General features: G+C 47.8%; 6 protein-coding genes across 6 annotated transcripts; 3 read left to right on the top strand and 3 right to left on the bottom strand.

The window, feature by feature from the left end:
* Nucleotides 1-478: 478 nt before the first annotated feature.
* On the bottom strand, nt 479-2252 carry AO090206000119 (uncharacterized protein; the record flags this gene model as incomplete). Its single annotated transcript, XM_023233235.1, has 2 exons — nt 479-1343; nt 2056-2252. The coding sequence occupies 2 exons, from the start codon at nt 2250-2252 to the stop codon at nt 479-481; spliced, it is 1062 nt and encodes a 353-aa protein (XP_023093761.1).
* Nucleotides 2253-4179: 1927 nt separating this feature from the next.
* AO090206000118 (5'-methylthioadenosine/S-adenosylhomocysteine nucleosidase family protein) lies at nt 4180-5235 on the bottom strand (the record flags this gene model as incomplete). The annotated part of the gene is given in 4 exon segments (XM_023233234.1): nt 4180-4201; nt 4279-4502; nt 4522-4666; nt 4697-5235. The coding sequence occupies 4 exon segments, from the start codon at nt 5233-5235 to the stop codon at nt 4180-4182; spliced, it is 930 nt and encodes a 309-aa protein (XP_023093760.1).
* Nucleotides 5236-6372: 1137 nt separating this feature from the next.
* On the bottom strand, nt 6373-7056 carry AO090206000117 (class I SAM-dependent methyltransferase; the record flags this gene model as incomplete). Its single annotated transcript, XM_001826556.3, has 1 exon — nt 6373-7056. One exon carries the CDS (start codon nt 7054-7056, stop codon nt 6373-6375), a length of 684 nt encoding a protein of 227 aa, XP_001826608.1.
* Nucleotides 7057-10019: 2963 nt separating this feature from the next.
* On the top strand, nt 10020-11823 carry AO090206000115 (AFG1 family ATPase; the record flags this gene model as incomplete). The annotated part of the gene is made up of 3 exons (XM_001826555.3): nt 10020-10386; nt 10467-11431; nt 11479-11823. 3 exons carry the CDS (start codon nt 10020-10022, stop codon nt 11821-11823), a joined length of 1677 nt encoding a protein of 558 aa, XP_001826607.1.
* A 995-nt stretch (nt 11824-12818) lies between these two features.
* On the top strand, nt 12819-14500 carry AO090206000114 (putative di-, tri-valent inorganic cation transporter; the record flags this gene model as incomplete). The annotated part of the gene is given in 9 exon segments (XM_023233233.1): nt 12819-12975; nt 13016-13065; nt 13122-13212; nt 13252-13386; nt 13434-13530; nt 13570-13666; nt 13731-13891; nt 13909-14137; nt 14186-14500. The coding sequence occupies 9 exon segments, from the start codon at nt 12819-12821 to the stop codon at nt 14498-14500; spliced, it is 1332 nt and encodes a 443-aa protein (XP_023093759.1).
* A 320-nt stretch (nt 14501-14820) lies between these two features.
* AO090206000113 (uncharacterized protein) lies at nt 14821-16857 on the top strand (the record flags this gene model as incomplete). Its single annotated transcript, XM_001826553.3, has 1 exon — nt 14821-16857. The coding sequence occupies one exon, from the start codon at nt 14821-14823 to the stop codon at nt 16855-16857; it is 2037 nt and encodes a 678-aa protein (XP_001826605.3).
* Between the last annotated feature and the right edge of the window lie 79 nt (nt 16858-16936).

Below are 16936 nucleotides of genomic sequence, written 5' to 3'. Positions count from 1 at the left end.
CACAGTGGCGACTTGTTACATCATCTACGAAATTTCCGAAGGGTCCACAGTATAGATACACCATATACATTACTTAGTGACCCCCAACCTCATGTTTAAAAAGAGATTGGAAAATAAAACAGGAGGTTAGTTAGGAACAATGAAAAAGGCTCTCAACATTTAGGTAAATGTCCTTACGGAAGTTCATTATGCAAACCCACCCATCATGATACCCGAGAGCAAGAGCTCCTCCACCTGTAGAAACTAAGCAAGCTGGTTGGCGGTACTCATACGGGAGCCAGAGTGCTTAGACATCTCCAAGGATCACCCTGCCCCCTTTCAAGGATATGGATACTCTGGGGTAGGACTCATGTTGAATTGGTTGACAATTACTCCAAAAGGGCTGGATATCAAGGGAACCAATGTCAGTCTCTAGATATGGGCCGTGCGTAGAGAAACTGATAGATCTGACAGCAGTGTTTGTATCAAGGGTCTGGAGTTACTTCCTAAACTTAGCATCCCATAGTCGGACAGTTTTATCATCAGAGCCTGAGGCCAGTATCTCACCGTCTGGAGAGAAGGTCACAGCTCTAACCCAATCTAAATGGCCCTCAAGAATCTGCAGTTGTTTTCCAGACTTAGTACACCATAGCCGGACAGTTTTATCACCAGAGCCTGAGGCCAGAATCTTACTGTCTGGAGAGAAGGCCACAGTATTAACACGAGCTAAATGGCCCTCGAGTATCTGGAGTTGTTTTCTAGACTTGGTACACCACAGCTGGACAGTTTTATCATCAGAGCCTAAGGCCAGAATCTTACTGTCTAAAGAGAAGGCCATAGTATTGACCCAATCTAAATAGCTGTCAAGGGTCTGGAGTGGTTCTCTGGACTTGGTATCCCACAGCTGTATAGTTCCATCACCAGAGCCTAAGGCCAGTATCTCACTATCTAGAGAGAAGGCCAGATTATAAGTATAATCTAAATAGCCCTTAGAGATCTGGAGTTGTTCTCTAGACTTGATATCCCACAGCCAGATAGTTCTATCAAGGGAGCTTAAGACCAGTACCTCACTGTCTGGAGAGAAGACCATAGTATTAACCCAACCCAAACAGCTATCAAAGATCTGGAGTTGTTTTCCGGACTTGGCATCCCACAGCTGGATAGTTCCATCACCAGAGCCTGAGGCCAGTATCTCACTATCTGGAGAGAAGACCACAGTGTTTACCATACCCGAATGACCCTTAAGGGTCTGAAGTTGTGCGCTCCATGATTTATCTCTCAACTTTCTTCCAGTTATAGACTCCCCAGCGGCAAACGTAATTCCAGAATAATAAAGCTGTAGAGGGGCAGAGCAAGCCATGTTTCTGAGGATGAATTGCCGCGCATCATTTAAAAATTCGGAGAGTTTCACCTCTGGCATCTATATTCTATTTGTTATTTGACTGGATAGCAATTTACTAGATTAGGGCAGAATTTACCTTTGTCAAAAAGTTTAAGATACCCAGGGCATCATATATTCGTCCCATTATACTCACTGCTTCCTGCCAATGAAGAAAATGCTGTTCCAGGAAACTTATTACTTCGTCACTGACAGGCCCATTGCTTTGCGCCACATGATATGCCCAATGGTAATATGAGTATTGCAAGTGTTTGGGTAGGCATTGGTCAATCGTCTGGTCCTTGATATCGTCAAACTCACTTGCATTGCTTGGTAAGTCACAAATATTCTCTTTCAGCAAACTGCTCATGATGTATAAACACCGGTCGGCTATTATTTTGTGCATTTCCTTCTTCTCTACCCGAAGGGCTGTTGTTGTGTGGAGGAGAAAGTATCGGAAATGTAAATGTAAAAATTCAATGAGAGCGTTAGGGTCTGTGGGCATATGAAGGCTTGGGTGAAGTGACTGTAGTGAGTTTAGTTGATCAAGGATATCACTCATAGGTATACCGAGTAACCTTGCAAGTGTATCAACTGAGACAGAAGCCTGAAGAGTAATAATAGCTCCAACTATGTCCCGGAATTTTTGAATATGTACCATTGACTCCAAACCAGATTTATCAAGCAGGAGTACTAACACCGCTGAGTGCATATTCTCAACCGCCCAGGAGAGCGGTGTTCGACCATACTGGCAATCCTCGGACTGCATATTGGCATTCTTCGCGAGCAATTCCTTAACCACTGCAACGTGACCATTACCAGATGCCCATGAGAGTAGGGTTCGATCATGTTCATTATCCCTAGACTCCACGTCGGCACCTTGTTCAAGCAGCATTCTCACTACCGGTCCATGTCCTTCCTTCACTGCTGAAAGTAGTATCTTTTTTTGTATATCATCTTTTGACTCCAGTAGAGTTCTTTCTCTGGTGAAAAGCTCTAATAATTGACGACGGTCGCTTAAGATAGCATAGTAAAGCGGTGTCCCTCCAATGTCATCAGCCAAATTAATGTCAGATCCAGCCCTAAGCAGTACACGAGCTGCTTCCTCATGACCATTCAAGATTGCCCACGATAATGGAGTCCGGTTATGCTTATCTGCGAAGTCAACAAGAGCCCTTCTTTGTAGGAACTTTTTCCAAAACCTTTGGGTCAAGAGCTTCACAATAGCACTATGGCCATTCCCTGCTGCCCAAGATAGCGCAGACCGTCCATAAACATGATCCCTGGCGTCAAAGTCAATTCCGTCGATTTTAATCCAATGTTTGGTGACGGGTGTAAGCCCAAAATATGATGTAACCATCAGAGTGGTGAAACCAGTAGGGAACTCTGTGTTTAAAGAAGCCCAATAAATGTGAAGCCAGGTTTGACAGCGCGTGGTGCTTGCATCACAAATTATATTAAGGTCTGGTAGCATGCCCTCTAGTTGGAGTTTTGACTCCAATAGATGAGCTGTCCAATGTGTAGCAGAGTAGTCCAGAAAGACAGAATGGTCGCGACTGGGTCCGACCGCTACAGATAACGGAGTCTCCTCAAAATCAGTGAAAAGCAGATGTTGGATGCAGATATTGGCAAGAAGGCAGTGTGAGTCTTGCAATCGAAGAGAACGTCTCCATCCAGATGGCCGATTAATATCTTCAACTGTCCCCTCCTGAGCGACCAAAAATTCCCTTGCTGTTTGGTGGAGGAGATAAATTTTGGAATCAACAATCATAATAAAGAGCCCACATATAGACCGGATCGCTTCATGAAAACGGTTTTCCGGTTCGAGAGTGAGGTCGGCATAAGAAAGTTGACTCTTCCTTAGATTCAGCGCGAGATTCATTTCCTTGAGACTTAAGGGCCGCAACGCTCCAACCACAATAGACAGTAGTCTCTTGGCTTTTTGAGGATCCTAACTTCTTGCTAGGATTCGCTCATATGCCTCATCGACTGTCTTTGGGGGGTTAGAAGTAACCTCAGCTATTCTTTTCTCGTCAATATAGTCCTGATTTTGGACCAAGTCCTCCAAAGTAAGGTAGACCCAGAGATATGTCCTGTGAGTGACACGAGTCAGGCTTTCACGCAACATGTCGCGCTCATTATTTGTGAGCTGTAGTCGATCGTGTACCTCATTGACCTTAACTTCAATGAAAATATCAATCTCTTGAGAAATCTTCTTCGTTTCAACATCGCTTTCTCCACTAAGATGGATGGCAGGCTGTCCAGGTATGTTAAGAGGTTGAAAGCCCTGTCGGATATGACTATAGGGGCGACTAGCAATTAGGAATTTGAGGTTGAAATTATGTTAACTCTCATCTGTGTAAAGCCTGCGCAAAGCCTCCATAAATTGGGAACTTCCATGTTGTTCACATTCATCCAAGGCGTCTAAAAGAAAAACGATCTCTCCAGCATTTTCCTTGCTGGCAGCTTTGAGAAGAATATTCCAGAGCTCACTGAATGAGCTGGTGACGCTTTCATTCATTTCAAATCGCTCAAGTATGGTATCATCCAGCAGGTGACGCTTCTTGTCAAAGAGTTGGTGAAGTATACAGCATAACGCATTTGTGATACCCTTTTGGTCTTCATAGTCATCTTTGAAAAAGAAATATCCAACTGCTCGAGACACATCGAGTTTGGGAAGGAAATCTGCGAGGTATTTGGCAAGGACAGACTTGCCACATCCAGGATTTGCAGAGACCCAAAGCAGTCGTGATGTTTGACTTGATTCCCAGTCTTGAAAAATCGGATGTGAGATGAACCATTCACACGTTCCAGGTGTTCGATCAGGGTTCCGGGTTTTTTGGTCTTGATAGAGTGACACATAAAGGTTTCTCAGAGCAGCTATCTGTCTTCTTATCAGCGTTTCGTTCACTTGAGCTAACGCGTAATTTCTGTGACTAATATTTTCTTGAGATGGGACAGCTGCTAGAAGGAGCCGAGTATAAGTAGCAGCGGCAAGCGCTGCGTATCCCTGCCATTCTTTATTCTTATGGGAGTCGCAGTAGTCACAAATGCCTCTGATCACCAAGCAAGACAGCTGATCCATGAGTCCAGCTGCCTCCATTTCGAAGCAGAGAACATTTAAGTCTTGGGCAAGAGTCTCGTGCTTTTGCGTCCCTCATAACTTGATTTGCGGACGCTATCAAACCGTAATGAATATGAGGCTCAGAAGAGTCTCGGGAGACTCGTTTCACTAACTGGGTCTGGTCACATTCCAAGCAATCAGGATGGTTTCCTTCGTGTATGTATTCTGCATTAAAAAGCCAGTCTCTATGAGGTCGTGAGAATTGTTATTTTAACCTCTCATTTGTGTTCAGTATACGAGAAATAGTCCCATCAATATCTGCCTCCGTAATCGCATATTTGCTGCGCACTTTGGACACGGTGTTGAGTGATAATTGGGAGGGCTTGTTGAGCGAGCTGGCGCGTTGAAAGCGTCCATCGGGTAGTGTCTTTCCAAAATCATATTGCACCACACCTCCTGAAGTACCGGATGGTATGCTAACTACCACATCCCCAAGACGAACATCGGTGCTTCTGCTGGGTACACCACCTGCAATACCCACCATCAAGGCAAATCTTAGGGAAGGGAATGTTGAATGCATCTTAGCTAGGACAGCTGCAGCGGACGTAATTCCATAAACACCTGAGGGTAGGCAGGCGATAACGACATTGTGTTCCCCCAGTTTGCCAAGTGTATAGGCGTTAGGATCGGTTGGAGGTTGAGGAAGGGGGTCATGAATCTCCTTGAGCATGAGTTCCGCAGCTGTCATCTCCAGCGGCAACGCGCACACCCAGGCAACGGTGTAGTCGTGGTGAGAAGGTTTCATGGTCGCCATTTTCCAACCACGGCATCGCAGATTATACCAAACAGGGAAACTTTATACTAGGATAGTTCATAACAGAATACAAGATTTCCAAGGACAAAATAGATGCAAAATTTTATTTTTCGGTAATATAAGCACAGAGCTTCAGGTCCTTTGAATGCAAAGCAGGGAAGGCAAACGAGGCTGTCTGGGTATGAGCTGGCACTGCTGACTGACTAGGCCATGTGACGAATCATATTCTTCAACATAGTCCAGGCCTCCTTTCAGTTCAGCGTTAGTCAGTAACACTTGTCCACAATGTCATTTGGAACATGATGGGCTTGATTTTAAATATACATCTATGACCATCTTGTAACACAGCTTCCACAAGGTTCCTTACATGAAGTGAAGACAAGTATCCTTCCCTCAGTCCGTACCCCGCTCTCGGTCTAGTTTGCATAATAGCTCCGACAATCGAGAGTCTGACTGTCCCACCAATTGTTGTGTGCGGTAAGTGGCAGGGCTACGCGCTAGTCTGAAGGTGATATCCATGATGTACAGGGTACATGATACATATCCCAATAACAGGCAAGTTTCCCAACAATATTGCTGACAATAATCAACTGGCATTGCACATCCATATCCTAAGATATATAATCTAGCTTAGTGTAATTGTATGATAATCCTTTGGGAACATAGTATTGCCAGGAAGCCCCTCTGTATTCCAACCCTGTTATTTCGCGTGGTGTGGTCAGTCAGGACTTCTGACATTCATGAATTAGTTATTCCTTATGGGCAACTCAGTGGTAGAATTGGTCAAACTTCTGCATTCTGTGGTGTGTTAGAGTCAGTCCGATTCGACGATTCCTGCAATACTAGCTGGAACTATTCAGCCACTGAACCTTTAGTTGGGACCACGAGAGCGAGAAATAGGATGAGAACAAGAGTTAGAGCACCTTTGGATAGGAATATATTCAGTTTCTAGTGTAACCACCAGAGAACTCCCTGCGCCTTTCCCCCCATGGATTCAAATCCATTATAAATACATATCCATCAATTCCACATTCTTGAATGTGTAGTGGTGCGTGGTGACTTTTGGTAGTTCTGATAACTACCAGTGACAACAAACTCAACTAAATCGAATAGAACAGAACAGATACAGAGAAGCCATCACACTGCTTGTACACTGCTTGGATCGTCGGGAGATTCTTTCTTTCGTGCCATTACCCACATAAACTCGGAATCATAGTCCGGATCCCCCTCCTCCAACGTTCCATCATTTGCGTGCAATACTTCCATCTGTAAGATATCAAATCCGATTTCTGTTAACATTGCTCGGTTCTGATCCACACTATAGCTGCTCCAGAACATCCCATATCCTAGGAATTCGCCATGGATTTCTTCTTCATCGACAGTTGCAAGATTAAAGACGAAGACACCCCCGGGCTTCAACCAATCATAGATCGTAGTGAGCATGGCCTTGAGCTGCGACCGTGGAAGGTGGAACAGTGCATAGAAGCTAATGACACCATGGAAGCTCATAGGCTCGAAAGTGAGGGTGGTCATGCTGCCCGTAACCAGCTTGGCCTCCGGGCAACGGGCCTTGGCTAACTCGATCTGCTTGGATGAGAGATCATTGGCGACCACTTGAGCGCCTTGATCAAGAAGCATTCTTAGAATAGGAACTCCGGGCCCGCAACCAAGCTCTAGAATAGAGGGTGAAGGTTGCAGCTTGTCTAGGAGCATCTTGGTGTATCTTTCTCGTGGTGACTTCTGGCTCTTCACCCACTGCAGATACCATTCTGTAATATTGTCGTAGCCGTATTCAACAATACCTTCAGGCGTGTCAGACATGATGCCGCTGGAGCAGGAGTAAAGATTGGCAGGAAGGAGAAATGGATATATTGTGGTAGAAGACCGGGCAGTGGCGCTTGTTCACGTCAACTGGAGCCTGTGGCTGAACTGTTGGATACCGACGAATACACTCCCAACTGGGTACGTAACAGCTATACGAGTAGAAAGTACGGAATATATAACGGCAGATTGACAATGAAAGATGATAGAGAGATGGCTGTGCGTCAGGTGATCGTCTGCCTATATCCCATCAATCAAAATGAACGGATGAAGTCACGTGCACCCCAAGCCCCCAAACGGGCAGAGGCAGGACCGTAACTGGTCCATAACTCCATAGTGCTTGCTTATGCTTCCAAGGTAACTACTCCTTAGTTACCTTCTTGCTCATCTTCTGACTCACCTCTACATCTGCTTATCAATTACACAGCGTGCCTCGCACAATAACTACCCCGCCGATCACTACGGCATAGGGGGAGCGCCATGACTCATGAGGGTTTTCAAGAGGAGGTCGGTTAGACTGCCTATATTAAGTTAGACAATGGACCGGTTGTTTAGTAAAGTAGAACGTATGCCACGAATAGCACAGAGCCTGTGATTGACCATTGATATTGGGCTCCAGTGAATTCCTGTGCTTGTCATTTGGAGGCTGTAGTAATGCTGCACACATGCATGACTCATCTGCATTCGAAGTACTGTTGAATCATAACCTACTGAAGACGATATCTCCCCATTTCGCAGCTCGACAAAACGTAAGAAGTCTACTTGAACACATTATCTATTCCTTCCCGGATTCTTGAGCTTTATCAGTCCTGATGGCTACTTGTAAGTATTTGGAAAAGTGCCAGTGTATATAAATAGTTATGTCCACGCCTTGCATTGCATTACGTCTATCTGACTCTCGCACATCTCAAGAGAGTCCACGGCGTCACAGTGTCATGCAGTTGTCCAACCCACACCTAATCAAGGAATCACAACTAGGGCAAACCAAGTAATAGAGACATATGCCGTAAGACCGCGTGGAAGCTGGGCTTCCTGACCCTGTTGTTTGGTTTACTTGGTCAGCACCCAGGCATTTCCCGTCAAGTATAACTCCTGTTGGAGAATTTTATAGAAGTTAGTGTATGTCAACATCAGCTTGTAGTAGAATCAGCTGGTCGAAGAATCATTTATTTTTAATCTAGAAAAATCACCAGATATCTCCTGTTATCCTCTAGAATAGGAAGTCTCCGAGGACGTTCTTCAACGTATCGCAAAGAAGATGAAGCCAAACTGGGTGTTCATGCTTACAATACACCCCCACGGGATTATCATTTATCAGATCGCGTATGCCTACTAGAACTACGGATATAAGACCTCGTACGTGTGCGTAGGTCAATAACAGACCAGAAGTTGCGTCTCCAAAACAGGATGTTAGGGAGCAACAGTGCAACCTTAGCTTTTGAGACTCACCTGAAAGACTCCAATCTTGTCACATTGGTAGTTAGCCATCTCAAAACTACCTACCAAAGTGGCCACTGCCATGTCCGGCCGCAGGAAAATTAATTCTTCGGCTTGGCTGAAATCTCACACCATTATTAAAAAGGGAGCGACACATGTCGTAGCTTTGAGAGCCCCGGTATGAAACTAGGTTGGCTAAGGGCACATTGAAAGGGGATAGCAGCCCAAATGTAGCCGATAATGCCTTCTGCCACCACCACCTGTGGTTGCAGACAAGGCTCCGGAACCAGAATGTGATAATGGTGCTGGGATTTGGCATCACAGTCTTAGCCAAGACGAACCATGGAACAAGTTAATGGCGATTAAGTAGAACACGGTTGAATCAAAGGGATCGGGGAAGGTCTGGAGAAGAGCGTGCCCACACCTACGCCGATTAGGAAGATACTCGCTGTGGTCCAGGGTTATTAGCTGATGTATGGGAGTACAAGGTCTTTCACGGGTGACCATAGACCCAGCCATGTCATGGACACCAAGATCAATCGATGATTTGAATGCTACCAGCAAAGCGAGCATGGTCGCCAGACAAACGCGACGAGGGGAAGGTTTCATTAAGCAAGAAATTAAAAAGTCCGCAGCATATGAGGCTGCTTTGTGGTTACAAGAATTTGCCCAATGTTATCAGCAGGCCATTGGAACTGCTGGGACTCCCTGATCAGCGCAAAATCCGCCTGAGCTTCTGCACCGGATCGGAGAGTTTTGAGCAGCGACAAGCTGAGCTATCATTCATCGAGTTGATTTCAAGCATTACATTATAGCTTCCCAGTTCATGAGCCTTGTCGGTCAAAGCGACGAGGTCAGTCAGTTCGAAGTTGTACGAAGTCGAAATCTCTACGCTTTCTCGCTGTGTTATACCTTTCAACCATCATATCTACCAAAATAAATGGCCTTCAACAGCTGATTTCTTCTGCGAGGCTTTCTATAGTCATGTTGGCGAAGGCTGCAACATGCTGTGAGGCGGTGCAAGTGTTGTGGCTGACGCTTCCATATCTGGAAATAATGAAGCCTTGGGCGTAAAGCATTAAATACTAGAAACGGAAGGCGGTGGTGTCGAAAAGGGTAAACCTTCTTCCGACCATAACTCGCGCCAGAACTTGATGTAAGTACGGAGTGTACACTATACATACAAGTTGTTTTAGACGCTTCTCGGTTCCCTTCACAGTTGGTAAGCTTACGACCTTGACCCTGTCCGGTCTTTTTATGTGGAAATGCAATGGAGTTGAACGACTGACTACCTTCTGCCAGACGTTCCCCACCCTTCACCCACAGCCGAACAGTGATTTTCCTCCGTCATTCCGATTCGCGATTAATAACCTCGGCTTCAAGACAATTCCTGTTGCGCGACGAACGATACACACCGTACATGCGCGGATCCGAGTGCGCAAGAACACTCGATTGGTCAGGGAAAAGCTGAAGGAACCCGCAAGGAAGCAAAGCAAAAGTTGAAGCTACTCTTACACACCGCATCGATGCCAGTGAGCGGGTCGTCGGCGAGACTCTGCGTGGACTACATTCCAGCCACGCTGGGGTCTCGAAGGGTGTTAATACTGCCTCGAGGCACGAGGCCGGCCTATGCCAGACAATGCAGAAGAAGTGTACAACGGTCATATGCCAGTGTGAGCCGTTCCCAGACGCCAAGCCCGGCAATCATCCATATAACCAAAGGCTTGAATACCCGTGGGCCACGGCTGGGTCATGAGTATATGCGACAGTACGCAACAGCAGCAGCGAATGAGGCCAGGTCGGATGTTGCAGCTGAGCTACAGGGTGGTCCTTTAAAAGAGTATGATGCGCGAGTGCAACAGGGTCGGCTACGGGATGACCCATACCAGAGACGTACGTCCTACCCTCTTCTCCGCTATTTACGGTCAACCCCAAGGGGCATGGTGAATGCTGATGATTGGATTCACGCGCAGAGATAATTGGGAGGCTACAGGACTTACACGAAAGGCTGCGAGGCTACCATCCTCCAGCCGTCATCCACCCGAATCCCGAATCCTTGGATCTTCAGCCGAAAACTTCATTCCTGGGCTCTTTGTTCGGGCGTGGCAAGGCAAAGGAAGAGTTAACCATCCCTGAGAACCTTCCGAAAGGCCTGTATATGTATGGAGATGTCGGGTGTGGGAAAACAATGCTCATGGATTTGTTCTACGAGACCTTGCCGTCGAATATCGTGTCCAAGTCTCGTATTCATTTCCACAATTTCATGCAAGATGTCCATAAGCGCATGCATGTGGTCAAAATGCAGTACGGCAATGATTTTGATGCGTTGCCTCTGGTAGCAGCGGCCATTGCCGAGAAATCGAGTGTGTTGTGTTTCGACGAGTTCCAGTGTACGGATGTAGCGGATGCTATGATTCTGCGGAGGCTTCTGGAGTCCCTCATGTCCCATGGGGTCGTGCTCATCACCACTTCCAACAGGCACCCCGACGATCTATACAAGAATGGCATCCAGCGGGAGTCGTTCATCCCGTGCATCAACCTGCTGAAAACCGCTCTGGACGTGATCAACTTGAACTCCCCCACAGACTACCGCAAAATCCCTCGGCCGCCTTCCGGCGTCTACCACCACCCACTGGGTCAGGATGCTGACCAACACGCCCAGAAATGGTTCGAGTTCCTGGGTGATCCTAAAGATCCTCCCCATCCAGAAACGCAGGAGGTCTGGGGCCGCAAGATCGAGGTTCCCCTGGCGAGCGGCAGAGCCGCTCAGTTTAGCTTTCAGCAGCTGATCGGTCGAGCGACAGGGGCTGCAGACTACCTGGAGTTAGTTCGGAACTATGACGCCTTTATCATCACGGACGTGCCCGGGATGACCTTGAATCAGCGAGATCTCGCTCGTCGGTTCATTACTTTCATTGATGCCGTCTATGAAAGCAGGGTAAGCACTCCCACCACACGGAGACGAACTAGACTAATCTCCTCCAGGCCAAACTAGTCCTGACCACGGAAGTGCCTTTGACCAACCTCTTCCTCTCCGAGGCGGAAATGAAGAGCTCTCTCGGGGAAGGCGAAGGGAGCGATCTCTCCGACGCAATGCGCATGATGATGGACGACCTTGGTCTATCCATGCAAGCTCTCAAGTCCACCTCCATCTTCAGCGGTGACGAGGAACGGTTTGCATTTGCCCGAGCGCTCTCGCGTCTCTCCGAGATGGGCAGCAAGCAATGGGTGGAGCGGGGGTTGGGGGTCGGATTGAATGCTGAGCAGGGGAAAAGCGAGCACGACGCATGGAAGAAAGTGAGGAGTCATTGGAGTGAGGATAATATGTGATGATGATTCCACGTTGATCCTACGTTCCTCCCATTTCGGTGCATTAGACTTGGGTGTTGTATACCATTTCGTTTTCCTTCTTTCTTCCTCCTTCACGCATGGGATGTATATATTGACCTAGATAGATGTGTGGCACTCTGCAGGTTTTGCAAGGCCATGAGTATGAACATATTGAAGATATCCGCACGATGGTGTGAGAACATGTTGGTACACGTTCCTCGATATTACGTGCGGCTCATCCTGAAGCATGCATGTCCGTTATGACGTTCAACCGGAACTGTCAACCGGTTTTAGAATCCGGTAGGAAGTTGATCCCCAGTCCTATTCTATAAACAGTTCGATTTAACCACGACATCACTGGGCAGAAAAGCAATGGCATAGAACGTAGATCAAGATCCCGCATGGATGACGGTGACGTGCGGCAACTGCGCGCTTTCGTGTCTCATGGACATTTTCCAGTTCGGCTACATTTAAAATCCTCCCTTGTCCCTTGGGTTGGTAACACGAGACTGGACTTCGTCAGGGGCAAGCCAGTAGTAATTGCAATGTGGGTGCATGCTGAACGAAGAAGAATATCAGCCAGCCTTCGTGCTTCTCTATTAATGACACGTCGATAGTATGATGACTGGGAGCAATAGCAGTAGTCTTCTAATTGTATGTACACAGTCTATTTTTGGGGTCAGTCTCTGCATGGGAAATTGTCCGATACTGGTCATGTTCCACCTCATATGGATATACTTATTCACTGCGGAATTGTTTCACCACTGTCGTAGATCCAAATAAACCTAGAGTACCCTCAGCCCCCTTTCCTCTTCCTCTCTCAGCACGTCGAGAGAACACATCACACATTCCAAAGGGAATTTCCACGCAAGGGGGTGGTCCAAACTCACCCATCCTTTCTCGGTCGCGTTTGGAATTGAGATCGATTAGATTCGAATGTTCCCCGACTTTGCTTTTCACCTTCAACATCGAACTGCACGAAAAGAAGCGGAAGAATGGGCTTCAAAATAACGCGCTCACAGCGTTTGTCCGCAGTGATTGGGATTTCCTCGGTTTTCTTCGTGGCGGAGATTTCCAGTAAAGACGCCTTGTTGTTCTTCTTCCTCCCTTTCCTGCGTTTTCTGGTGTTTGCGCCTTGTTGTCTCAGGATCGGTCGTCTGAGTGGAGGATAGTCGCTGAGATTGTCTCATAGTCGGATTTTATACGCATTCTTTGGCTTTGATCGCTGATGCCTTCCACTACGTACGGATTCATACTTACAGATGAGCTGCGTGGAGGCGTTGCTAATCATTACTTAGTTGAATGATCTGATCGGCTTTATAGTGGCATTGGTGGCTCTCAGGGTAGGATACCTGGACTCTTCCCAAAGACTACACAAACGACTAACGGGTGGACTCCGACCCCTCTGAGCATAGGTGTCCGAGACAGACGATGCGCCCAAATCCTTGTCCTTCGGATGGCAGCGAGCCCAGCTACTCGGCGCTTTCTTTAACGGTGCGCTTCTTTTCGCCCTGGGGATCAGCGTGTTCCTACAATCGATAGAGCGATTCATTTCAATGCAGTGTTGGTTTCCCTATCTAATCAGACATGTTGCCGCTAATCCAAGTTAGATGTGGAGAATCCCAAGCTTATGTTCATCATGGGCGCTGTGGGATTGGGTCTGAATCTGATCAGTGCAATCTTCCTGCATGGTGCGTCTGGTCTCCGGTAAAGAGGGCTTTGCTCGTTATGATACGAAACTGAAAGATGGGCAGAACATGACCACGGACACGGTCATCATGAGCATTCGGCAGGACCGTTGTCCCCGATTCCACATAGCAGTTATGAGTCAGATATCTCCGAGGTTCGTTTGTGGGAAGTAGTATCGGCAGTGTTGAGAATTACTGACGATCATCCCCATCATGCAGCATCATAATCACAAACACCAAATGCATGGCACGCAACCGACCTCCCTGGGACATGATTTGGGTATGCTAGGTGTTTTGCTCCACGTGGTCAGCGATGCGGCCAATAACCTAGGGGTCATGGCTGCGGCCTTGGTGATCTGGCTGGCACATTATGAGGGCAGGTACTATGCAGATCCAGGCACAAGTATGGGGATCGCCATGATGATTATGCTGTCTTCACTTCCTCTCGGTATCTTGATCTCGTCTTGGATTGCGTGGTGACTCAGCTGAGACTGTGTATAGTGCGACGATCTGGCCTGATTCTGTTGGAGAGCGCTCCAAACGGGTTGGATCCGGCGGACGTTAAACATGATCTGGAAAAGGCACGTACTAATGCTTCGGGAGCAACATCCAGAGAAGCCATCCTTGTGACCCGACTTCGTATGATGAACTTCAATGCTGATCAGTGTGCATAGGTACCTGGTGTTTTAGCCATCCATGAGCTTCACATCTGGCGTCTGAATCAGAACAAGACTCTAGCATCGGTCCACGTCGTAGTCTCCGATCCGTCCGTAACGAACTTTGCGAAGACGACCAAGACCATCAACGAGTGCTTTCATGCGTACGGCATCCATTCGGCAACACTCCAGCCGGAAACGTGTTCCATGGCGGAGGTCATCTGTACAGAGCATGAATCGGTGGAGACCGTGCAGGAGCTACGCAAGAGATCGCTGGAGAAATGCCAAATGATGTGCGGAACGTTGTGTGAGGAGTTGACATGCTGTGGGTAGAATGCAATTTTGGTTCCACGTAGGCTTTGAATGTTATCACAGGGGAGCATTGTACGCTCATGAGCTCTTTCAAGCGAGAAGATTTGATGGCTGTGATCCTAAAGACGTATGTACATACAGTATGTACGTCTCACGTAGAGTAGAAGGGATATCTGCCTCAGGCTGCCAATCTTAATCAGATGACCCCACTCCAGCTCTCTTCCGCCTTGCGTCCAATTGCTCTTGCTTTCCCCACGTCATCAAACGCTACGAGTTATCCTGGGCTCCCTGCTTCTTTTTACCTGAGTTGGCCTGCAATGTGATACTATTCGTTTGCAACCATGGTGTACCCTCTTCCACCGTCAAACCCGAGAGCGATAAGGCTTTCCAGAACGTTATCGGCAAGCCCGACTCCAGCTCCACACCGGATCACCTCCCACATCCTAAAGAGCTCCACTCAAGTCCGAAACCTATGGGGATGTTCTCGCCAACGATTCGGAAACCTTGATGCCTACGCACAGATACGGATAGCCCGATATCAACGCCTTTCTCAATCGAGAACAGGTGGTACACCGGCCATTCATCCACGAAAACCCCAAGTACTATGGGGCCATCAACACCACTACCGTCACCCGTGGTGGAATACAAGATGGGGCTGGACTAGATCCAAACCCCACGCCCCCGGATCCACTCAGCATGCGACACGCCCTCAGAAGAGCTTCTGGGAAGCGGAAAGTGCCCGGATGCAGCAGAGGATGGAGCAGATACAGAAAGAAATCGCCGCCGATCCATACACAGCGCTTTTCGGGAGAAGGTTTCAGGTGTTGGACTTCCCCAGTAACATAGAGAATAGGATTATGTCGGCGTGTCGTTCGGTTTTCGGCGTGGGCAAAGCAGACGAGATCGACAGAACCACCCCTGTTGCGCAGGCCAAGGGTGTGCAGGACCTTGAATATGATCCGATTCGTAATCGTATGGTCCCTAGGAAATCGTCCGAGCAAACCACCGTTACAGGCGGCAGAGAATCTCCGGACACCCTTGTCAGAAACCCCACGCGGTATGAAAACAAGAGCGGCTACCTCTCTGTTGTCGATCGGTCGAAAGAGCATTCAAATGAGGGTGCAAGTGCAAGGCAAGATTCAGAGCCGGTGAAGGAAAACCAGACAGATCCATCAAATATCAGGGGACAACCAGACACAGAATCAGGCGGAGCTACTCTCAATGAACCTCATCAGCGTCAGAATTCCGTCGAACGCCCGGTATCAGAAGTGGAAAGTCATGAAAACGATATGAAAAAGCAACTCGATTCGGAGCGTGGGACACAAGCGGATGTACCTGACAATCAAAATTGTTCCAAATCTCCAGGATTCAACCCAGACCATAACAAATCCACCGGCGCCGCAGTTCTGGAACCAGCTCAACAACAAGAATTACGGATGAGAGAAGAGAGGGCAGAGGATCTGGACCTCCTGCGTGCTAGCGACATCCGTTCGTTATATAATGCAAAGAGCTTGAATGGAGAGTCCGAGGTGCGGCGCAAGACGCGCAAGGACTTGGATAACGCGTTTGACTCTTATGTAGACCCCGTCAGCGATGTCAGGGCTCAAGACGTAAGAGCGAGGTTTCAGGAACCGGAGTCCGCATCGTCAGTGATCGGAACAACAAGCGGACCCGCCACACTGGAAAGTACGACTCAATTCCATTCAGAAGACAGTTCCAAAAGCTTTGAGTTATCTGTCCAAGAAGAGCGCACGGATGCATCGTTTCCTGGCAAGCATGCTCACAAGAACACCCATGTCACTGCCGGCAGCTCTCTGATCGGCGACACTTACCACGTTTTAGCATATGATCCTTCGACCCTCCAGATCACACGAGCAGAGACAAACTCATCCTTTCATACAACGCACGAGTTCCTTCACCCTTCAGAAATACTTCCACGACTGAATAACCCATCCAAGTTCTTGCCATATTTCGAAGAGATGCAAACCGATGGCTACGAAATTGTCTCGGGCGGCGGAGATATACTTGTGTTTAGAAAGTCTCTCGTGGAGAAAGCGAAGAGCGAGCTTGGTGCCTATGTGAGAGACGAACCCTTGTTCAGCGATGAGGCTTCACGTCGATCAATTACTGCCGACACCGCTAGCCCTGCATCTGGTCCTGGTCCTGATTGCTCTGAAACCAATGTACCTCCTCCAAAGAGCAGAAGTAGAGCTGGCAAAATCCTACGCCGGATGCTCATCGGTGGGTTTGCCACGGCAGCAACGTGCTATGCCCTCGGTGTTGTCAGCGAATATTTTCGAACCGGTGGACAAGATGGACGAGGTATTGACGGGTTTACCGAATTTGAATCCGAAAGGCGGCACAGGGATCGAGGTTAGGAAGTTTTTGTGACGTGTTGCTGTGGATTATATGCAATAACTACACATGGGATATTACGAGCTTCTCTCAGGTAGGCAT

Source organism: Aspergillus oryzae, chromosome 7 (genome assembly GCF_000184455.2).
Source record: "Aspergillus oryzae RIB40 DNA, chromosome 7".
NCBI lineage: Eukaryota > Fungi > Ascomycota > Eurotiomycetes > Eurotiales > Aspergillaceae > Aspergillus > Aspergillus oryzae.
This window is presented reverse-complemented; position numbering and strand designations above follow the sequence as displayed.